This window comes from Sminthopsis crassicaudata, chromosome 3 (genome assembly GCF_048593235.1).
Source record: "Sminthopsis crassicaudata isolate SCR6 chromosome 3, ASM4859323v1, whole genome shotgun sequence".
Classification (NCBI taxonomy): Eukaryota; Metazoa; Chordata; class Mammalia; order Dasyuromorphia; family Dasyuridae; genus Sminthopsis; species Sminthopsis crassicaudata.
The window spans coordinates 59,430,903-59,440,869 of record NC_133619.1 but is presented as its reverse complement, the minus strand read 5'-3'; the positions used below and the strand labels follow the sequence as shown (position 1 = coordinate 59,440,869).

General features: G+C 41.5%; 1 protein-coding gene across 1 annotated transcript; it reads right to left on the bottom strand.

Moving 5' to 3' along the window:
* Nucleotides 1-217: 217 nt before the first annotated feature.
* On the bottom strand, nt 218-8,051 carry RNF228 (ring finger protein 228). Its single transcript, XM_074298625.1, is given in 2 exon segments — nt 218-6,428; nt 6,430-8,051. Coding segments are annotated over 2 exon segments (1,326 nt in total). The 5' UTR covers nt 7,462-8,051; the 3' UTR covers nt 218-6,134.
* Nucleotides 8,052-9,967: the final 1,916 nt, after the last annotated feature.

Here is a 9,967-nt window from a genome sequence, read left to right as displayed (position 1 = left end):
CATTCATGTTAGAGTTACCTGTGAGACAGATACATAGAGAAATGTCATATCGCTGAATGTCTTGTCATAGAGACAAACAAGGCATCTAGAAACCACTCATTTGGGATCATTTAAGCACTAAATTAACTTTGTTTAAGGATCATAGATATACAGCTGGAAGGAATGACTTAAACTTCAGTCCCCTGATTCAAATTCAAAATACTTTGATTCTACCACAAAGAGAGAGAGAGAGAGAGAGAGAGAGAGAGAGAGAGAGAGAGAGAGAGAGAGAGAGAGAGAGAGAGAGAGAGAGAGAGATCCATGTTAATCAAACAAGACATTAAGAATGAAGTACCCAAGCAACCATTTCTCAAAGAAACAGTTCTAGACCCATTTCTCACAAATATGTGCACTGCTTTTAATTAGAAGGCAAAACAATGTCTTTTTATTACAATGTTTACTCAAATATTTAATACTATTGAGATATTAGGTTTTCATTTAGTCATACTGTGCCAAGTAAAACAAATGGAAGCAAACAAACCCAGAATTCTCACTGTCATCCCTCAATCAGTCTCTTAAGAAAGCTTATCAAGTTCTGTAAGAATTAGGAGAGACTCCAAGGGTCACCACTGAATGAAAAGGAATAAACCTTTGTTCTGGAAAATGTTTAAGGCTAACCTTAGAGGAAGTGATGTCCTATGCAGAGTTCACTAAAAACTAGAAATTCATATATTCTTCATTTCCTCAGTAGAAACTTTGCCTTGGTCTCTGTGGTAGTGGTGGTAGTGATTGATTCAACTCAAAGTCATTAGGATCTTATATTATGGGATCTGTCTCTAGATTTTCCATCACTTAAATTTTACTCAACATTATTTTATAATATATACTTATATTTGTGAATATAAACTACAGAAATTTATACTTCACATGAAATGGAAAATACTCATTGTGGCCAGAAGGCAAAAAGATATATTTATTAAGAAAGCACATGCTGATAAATAGAATTTTTGTACTCATAGCTGTTGAAACCAAAAAAGGTTTTTTCCCCCCCTTTTTCTAGGGAAATCAAATGCTGCTTTTTTTTTTTTTTTTTGTATTTGGCAGCTTGCTTTCGAATTTCATGAAATAGGACAGTTGAAATTTGCAAAAATGACGGAACAGACAGAATGCTTTCTAAATGATTTCCTCTCTCACATTTCCTACCACTTCCTCTCCTTTGCTCTCCATTATCTGTTTCAACCTGCACTTCCAAAATCTATAGCACTTCCCTCCTTTACTCCCACTTCAACAAAAGATGATCAAACTTTATTTACATTCTAAAAAATTTGTGGACACCACCCCTCTGATGGATGGAATATTCTTGGAATTTGGACTATCAATTTTTTTGAGGCTGAAATGTTTATTAATAAGGTAGTGCTTGAAATAATAGATCTTTCTGAAGATCTGAATTCAAATTCAACTCCAGAAACTTTCTAGCTGTGTGATTCACTTAACATCTGTTTTCCACTGGAGAAGGAAATGGCAAAGTACTTCAGTATCTTTGCCAAGAAAACCCTAAGGACAGAGGTCTTTAAGATCACAAAGAATTGGACAAGATTAAACAACAACATAGAAATAAATTAGTTTCTCCTTGGATCATTTAAGTAGTAATAAGGAACAGGAAACTGTTTGTAATTCAAACATCTCTGTGATCAAGTGATGTGATCTTTAGATATCCATATGTTTCTTAGATGGAAAAATGATTAATTAATATAACAGCAGAAAGATGCACAAGTATTTTAGACACAAACTTAAAATTGACTTTAGGGCTACTTCATTATATATGTCTCTTGGAAACAAAACATGTATCCTTTTAAAAAAGTCCAAATTTAAAAAAAATCTTTGGCTTCAAAGACAAACTATTAATGCATATTCAGCAGAGGATATATCTCTATCTCAATTGATATATGAACTGAACTGTCTTTAGAGGATATAGGAAATTTAAAATGTAAATATCCACTAAGAGAATGAAATGATTTAGAAGATATGAGTAGGAACGAAGTATTAGAAGCATTTATTCATGCAAATTGATCTCTAAAGTATCTTCCAAACTCTAAGTCCATCTTTCCATGAATTATGAAATTATTAGTGCAATGCAAACAGCGTCATCATTAGATAACGAAGTGGAAATGTCAGTGATTGATAGATGAAACATAATGAAATGTCTTAACAACAAATGTTGGTATATGTCCAGAAATGTTCTATGTGAAACATATCGACAAGTACTATATTACATAGGGGTGTCAAATTCTGTGGTGCTTAAAAACAAGGAGCTGGAATTATGACCTTTTTGAAATTCCTTTGTCTGAAATGAAGAAATGAAAAGGTCCTTTTTTCTTTCTAGTGGCTCCTGTCTTTTTATGTAATATAATAATAATACCTTTGGTTTTTATTGTAACTCATTTTTTAAAAACTCAAATGGTTTTCCATGGTTATTTTTATAAACCTTTAACCTTTTGAGGTAGGGACAAGCTAGTACTTATTTTCTTCATTTTAAAAATGAGGAAATTGAGGCAGAGATTGTTTAAATTGCTTGTTCAAGGTCACAAGATTAGATAGTTAGAAACAGAGTTAGAACAAAAATTTAAGTCACCTAAAATCTGGGCAAATGCTCTTTCCTATATGTTATGTCAGCTTCCTATATGGTGGGTGTGCTAAATATAGCTTGGTGATTTTTGTTCAGGCAAAGCCTAGACTGATTCAGTTACATACTGCTATCACTAACTTGAAACCTCTGATTGCTGGCCATTTCCAAAGTCACAAGAAAATTTGGGGTTGTCAAGAGAGTATGAATCTAAACTTGTTTTCTGGGACTTGTTGAAAGTGCTGACTCAATTGCTGTAAAGGGACCCAAATATTTTTCTTGAAGATTTTTTCCAGGTAGATTCTTTTTACAAAAGAAAGGAAGAAAATCAATTTATATTCATTTGGAATCCTCCACACAATTCATTCCTTAAATAACTGTTTATTGAGTTGCTACTATGGGCAAGGCACTGTATTAGGCACTGGGTCACTGATGAGTGATAGTTCAGTGAGAACCTAAGTCAAATGGCCTCATAGGGCTTTAAAATTAATCAGCATATATTACAATATTCTTCTGACCAGAAGGACCCTCCCAAAGTATCATAAAATCAACAGAAAATAAAAATGAATGGTCCTCATCACATTATCCTGCATCTGAAGGGTAAGTAGAGATTAATATCTCACTAATCAAACAAAGATAGCTAAATCCAATGCCTTCTAAAATGTGGGGGATGCTAATCTCTTGAATTTGGACATTTAATCTTATTAAAGATTTGCACTATAATGTGCCACTATAAGAAATATATGAGCCCCGAAAGGAGACAAATATTGTTAAACTTATGTACAGCCATTTTAAAGCTTAATTGGAACATATAGGTATAATATTTTTGAAATAACCTATTTTAGCCTCATTAGCATGTCTTCTGTCTCACAAGAATCAAGCTTGAGGAGATATAATAGGTACAAATGAAGAACCAGGAGGTCAGTCTCAGAATAACTTTTGATAAACCTCCAGGTTGTTAGTTTAAGGAAGTGGGATAACTAGTGTAAACTTTTCCAGTGTGTTTACATACACATATGTTTTCACATATGCATAGAGTACATAAAAGTAAATTTAGGTATAGATGAACATGAATAAATAAACAGATATAAATGCACCCAGAATCTGAGCAATAATGGTACATGTATAAATAAATAAAAGAACAAAATGTAAATAAATACAGAGGTGTTCTCACATAATTTTATGTATGGACAATGCAAAAAAAAAAAAATCTACGAAATTTAGGCTTTCAAGTAGCATTTAGAAATAACAAAGTACTAGGGATAAACAGACCTCACATGATTGTATTTAAGATACTGAATTTAAGGATGGTAAATGAGTAAACTGTACTTTAATCCAAGAATTAGAACCAAACTGTTTTTCAATTTTCTTCCTAAGAATTAAAAGGAAATTCTATGAAATGCCCATGATAACATTTTCCTTTTTGATAACATATGACATACTAGATTAGAAAATGGATGTGGACTTTTGGGGAATACATAAGTCCCATACAAAGAGCTTTGAGCAACATTTCCAACAAATAGGTTTCATTAAAATGAATCTTTGTATAAATATAGTTTATAGGGTGTTGATTATTTGGACAATGCACACATCCTGTGTCATTAAATACATTTATATTCTGTCTTCAATTGCTATCCTGTTCCTCTTACATTGTCATTATATTATTGCATCCTTATGATAAATGTCAATGTTCAAAAGTCTGTTAATAGAATACTGGTCAGGATATCATGCAGACAGAGCTTGCATAAATACATAAAGAATAACATACTACCATCTGTAGCTTCTGATTGTTAAGCATTAAAACCCATCTCATTCCAAAATACTGAAACATGGAATAATCTTTTCCTACATAATATGTATTATAATGATTAATTGTTCCTTCAATTTTGTTTTTTTTTTCTTTTTTCTAAAGGACATCCAGGTTTCAAGGTACCTCAGCTTCTCCCTCCCTCCATACACCAGGAATTAATCTTAGTAAGTTGTCATAAAATCAGGAATACGTGCAAACCTTTTTGCCCTCTTATTCTCTCTCTATATGAAGTTTATCCTTAATTACATCAAAACTATCCAAAAGTCAAACACAAGATAGTGTTCTAAATACTATTCTTGCTGAGAAATTTATAATCCAGACTCTTGATAATTAAGAAGGAAAATTGTCATAACAATGGAAATAGTACCATTTTAATATTGGCACTGTGCAAGTTTCTACTTTTATTAAGCATTTGAATCAGTTATTATGATCTGGGAGTCTATTTCTCAATTGACTAAATTTCTGTCTCTTTTTTTTTGCCCCCAACGTGTTGGTTAGCTTAAGACTATGGGAAATTAAGAGGAATCTCATTACTTATCCATCCACTTTTGAGAAACTTAATACACAAAGCAATTTTTCTATTAATATCTTTAAGACAAGTGTTTAAAATTGTAAATAGGAAAAGTGAATGGGGACTGTGTATGGAACACTAACCACGCTCTGTTTTTATGTCTGATTATCTTCCAGGTCGGGGCAAAAGTAAGTTGCTGTGTTCCAGTGTAACGAGTACTTTTAGGCTTCTTAAGTCCACTTACCGTAGCTGAACTAATTGTGTCCACCTAAGTAACATCAAGACTAATTACTCGTGTAGTCGTGGACTTCAGCACTCCACTGCTCTCCAGAAGATACTGAGTTACCAGTGGAGAAACGTAGTCTGCTGTGTGTGGCCGCTAGGTGCATAGGTTTCCTTTCTTAGACCATCCTAGGGGCGCGCGCGCACTGCCCACCTACCCAATTACTGCGCCTGGTCCGAGCCCCATAAGATTATTACCTGGCTCAGCTAAAATCTCATTTCCCACATCCCAGGGCTTTACGACTCATATACACTGCATACACGCTCACATTCCAGTAGGACCAGGAGCTGAGAGGTCTGACCCTCACCTTTTTTTTTCCCCCTGGCCTTTATCCTCATTCTTCCTCCATTTCTTCCATTGTAAGCACTACATCACCCTTGCCCGCCCACCCATCCATATAGCCACAGAAGCTGGAAAAATGGCCCCGAAGGGCGTCACTTCCCTTCCCACTTTCTAACTCCTCTGATACCGGAGAGGAAGTGAGGAAGGACTTAGTGCGTGCACGTGTGTGTGTGTGTGTGTGTGTGTGTGTGACAGTGAACGCTTGTACGCCTGAGTTCCTTTTTATACAGTCTAAGGGCGAATTTCCCCAAGCATCCTTGATTTCTGTCATTCTGTTCTTCATTCTCTATCAAGTTCCCATTCAAAAATACTGTGGAGTAGGAAGGGGCACCCGGAGTAGAAGTGTAAATAACACCAGCCGGGCTGAGGATGGTAAAACAGAAGGGGAGGGGGCATGCATGCCAGCACTGCCCGCCCTGACAGTGGACTTACTTCAGAAGAGATGGAAAGGTGAAGGAAGTGACAAGAGGAGGTGGGAAGCCAGGTTTCTTCTGAACCTTTGGGGGATGGCTGGGAAGGGTGGGGAGGGGTTTCCAGACCCTCGGAGGACTATTCCGAGGGGTAGCAGAAGCGAGCAGCTGGTTAGTTACGTGTTGTTCCTCCGGCTACCAGCAGTGGCCGCAGCCCGGCCCCGGGGGACAGCGCCTCCTCCTCCTCCTCCTCCCCCCCCAGCTCCCCCGGTGCCCCCGCCCCCAGCAGTGGCTGCTGCCGCCGAGCCCCCGGCCGCCCCTTCGGGTCGGTACTTGAGCCAGCAGATGACCCAGGTGACCACGACAGAGAACAAGGCCAGGATGCTGGCCACCGAGAGGCAGATGGGCCCCACGGGCGACGGCGACGGCGAGCCTCCGGGTGTGGTACCAGGGGCTGTCCCGGGCCACGCCGCCCCCGCCTCCGCCCCCGCCGTAGTGGTTCACGAAGATGAGGCCGGTGAAGAGCAGCACCACCATGGAAAGGAAGGAGAAGACCACGCACACGCAGCCCGCCGTCAGCGCTGCCCGCTTGCAGTTCTGGCAGCTCTCGTATCCGCCTCCTCCCGCGGGCCCGGCAGAGGAGCCGAGGCCGCCGCGGCCGAGGGGCACCGGGGCCTGGGCCGGGGCCGGAACGGGCGCCGGGGCCGCGGCCGCCCCCCCGGCCGGCTCCTCCCGCTGCCCGAGCGGCGGGGGCGGGTGGGAATGGGCGTGGTGGTGATGGTGATGGTGGGCGTGAGGGGGGCCGTGCGCGGTGTGCTGCGGTTGGGAGCCCCCGGCGCGCCGGGGTGGGGGCAGCGGCAGCTGAAGCGGCAGCGGGGGGAGGCTGTCCTGGGGCAGCGGATCCTGCGCAGCGCGCAGGTAGAGCGGAAAGGCCTCAGAGAACTTAGTGTTGTTGGGCAAGCTGTGCACGCGACTGTCGGGCAGGGCCGTGCGGTGGCGGCACACCGGGCAGGCGATCCCCCCGAGGCCCGAGGAGCTGGGACCGGGACTGGCGGGCCCAGCCCCGGCTTCGGCAGCCGCCGCTGGCCCTGGGCGCCAGGGCGGAGGGGCCGGGGGTGGCCGCTGCTGCTGCTGCTGCTGCTGCTCGCGCTCCTGCTGGGCAGCCCCGCGGATTTGCAGCTGGCTCAGGCACTCCTGGCAGAAGGTGTGCAGGCATTCCAGAAGCTTGGGGGCCCGCCGGTCCAAGTCGAAGTAGTTGTAGCAGATCTTGCACTCGTAGTCCTCCTCCTGCGGGTTCACGGCCGCCGCCGCCGCTTGTCCCCCTCTTTTTCCTCCTCTCTCTTCTCCATCTCCCTCTCCCTCCGCTACCGCCGCCGCCGCCGCCCCTGCTGCAGGATTGCCGCTGCTATTGCTACTACTGCTGCTGCTGCTGCTGCTCCCGTGCCTCCCGCTGCCGCCTCTGCTGCTGCTGCTGCTGGCCGTCGTCGCCGCCAATTCTGCCATAGCATGATCTTCTCATCTGGGGGGAAGGTGAGAGATCCTTCCTCCCCCTTCTCTTGGCTTCTCCAGCACCGCCGGCTGATGTACCTCCCGGTACAGAAAAAAAATCTAACCTCCCCCCCCTTAAAAAAAAAAAAAAAAACAACTCTTTGACTGCTGTCGCCTCTCTGTGGATGCACTGCTGAGATGGGGGGGGGGAGAGAAGGAGATCTGTACCTCTTCGCCGTCCCCCCTTTTCTTTCGTGACCCCCTCCTTCTTAACGCATCTCTCTCTCGGGTTGCTAGGGGTTGTTTGGGTTTTGTTTGGGGGGCTGTGGAGTGCGGGAGGAGCGAGAGCTCCAGTGGCACAGGGGATGGGGGCTACCTATTTTCCGCTCTGGCACACCCTCCCCAGTTTCGCCAACCTGCTTCTGCTTTTTCTTCTTCCTTCTTTATCCTAATCAGTCTAGGAATCGCCCCTTGACGCTTCCTCTTCCCACCCCAGCGGGAGCTGGCCGCCAGTGATGTAATGCAGGACTCAGGCTCGAGCTAGGGAGAGATAGAGGCAGCAGCAGCTCCAGCCGCCTCTCCTTTACTTCGTGAAAATCTGTGATCTCATTTCTGTGTTCAAGGGCGAAAGCCAGTGATCACAAGGCAAGTTAGCCTTTATATTTTAATTAGGTGAGCCAAGACCGAGCTCTCCAGCTTGCCAAATCTCTCCTTTCCCACAGACTGAGTGCAGAATGAGAATATTTAAATCTTATTTTAAGTAAATGTTGGTATTCTGCAGAATCTATTTTTAGGCTTCAATAGCTTCTTCAGATTTGAGACACTCATGAGCACACAGATGTGTGTTTTATGGTTTTAAGTGACCACACCAGAGGTATGGATTGAAGCTATTATTCTTCTCAACTTTTTAATATTTTTCATATTGCTCTGTAGTGAGAGGCAGAGAAACCTAAAGGTGATCACCAAATTAGGGTGCTGGCCGTTGCATTTCACAACCCCTTCTCAATTTAAAAATCTGTACTCAACATCAGTTATTCACTTAATTTTCCACTTTTGAACATTTGGGATGTTCTAGAAAGAACATTTCATGTAATTAGTCAGTTTGGGGGATTATGTGGGTAGTTGTATTTATTCCTGACCATCCTTCTGAATAATCTGAATAAAATCCTAGAGGAAAGTTTTAGCCAATGAAAGGCAGCCTATCAGGAACAGGAAAAGAAAAAACAAGGAGCCTTGAAATAGAAGGCAAACTGAAGCTAACAGAAGAAACCAGTGGATATTTATGGGGCACAAGGAAAAAAGAAAAAGACCAATAGCTATAGAAAACTTTTTATACATTTTCAAATATTTCTAACTTTTTCTAAAATATTTCTAAAAATTTTTTAACCTTTTTCCAATTAATAATCTTGTACATTTTATTTTATAATGTGAAGAGAAATTATTGTAATAGAATATACTTTTAATTAAATTTAATTTAAGAAGCTGTCTTCTAGTTTTTATATTATATAATTCATCCTTTGGATTAATGCCCCAATAGTTTAAGATGGATTACTCAGTGATGGGGATGCTTAAAATGGTGGGGTTTTGGAGTTTGGGACAGTAGAAAAATGATCCTAAGACACCGTTTTATAGTGGAGCCTTATAGACACTTCATAAAAGCTTATTTCCTTCCCTCTCTTCCTGTATAGCCATGGCCTCTAGCATAGTTCCTGGCATAGAATCAGCACTAAATAAGTCTTTGTTGATTGTCAGTAAATGGACTAAGAGTAAAAAGGCAAACTTAACTATAAAGAGATGATTCAACTAAACTTCTAAAAGTGACTTCATCTAAAAACTTCAGTTGCTCCAGACCTAGGATTGCAATGTGAGAGATAGATGAGTATTTTCATTACTGAACAACAACATAGTGTATACCAGGGAAGTAGGTACTATTATCCCCATTTTGAAGTTGAGGAAAATGAGCCAGAAGTGGCTAAAAATAACTTGCCTAAAGTCCCACAGCTAATAGATGTCTGAAGCTATATTTGAACTCAGGTTTTCCTGACTCTAGGTTCACCATTCAATCCACTTTGCCACCTCACTGCCTGCAGCCAAAGATCAAAAAGGAAAAAAAACAACACACAAATGACATTCTCTGTCCTCCTGGAGCTTCCGTTCTGTATGACTTCGTGACTTAGTGTATTGGTATAGTTGAAATATTCATCACTGAGAAGCCAGCTTTCTGAGGATGACCCTTCCTAAATACTTAATCTGGGTTTCAGAAATATGTTGTCCTTCATGAATTTGTGCACAAAGTCTTTCCAGCTGGTTCCATCCTCCCCCAACTTTCTAGAACTTGTATTTAATCAACATAGCCCTTAAAAACCCAAGGACACATCAATCCATCTTGAGACTTGGACTTTGACCAGAGACTACTTTGTCCTTAAGTACCATCTAGCATGCATGTCCTTTATGCTATCTATCTATACCACAAAACACTCTCCTCTCAAGAATTCAAAGCAATTCTTCAAAAAAAAATGTT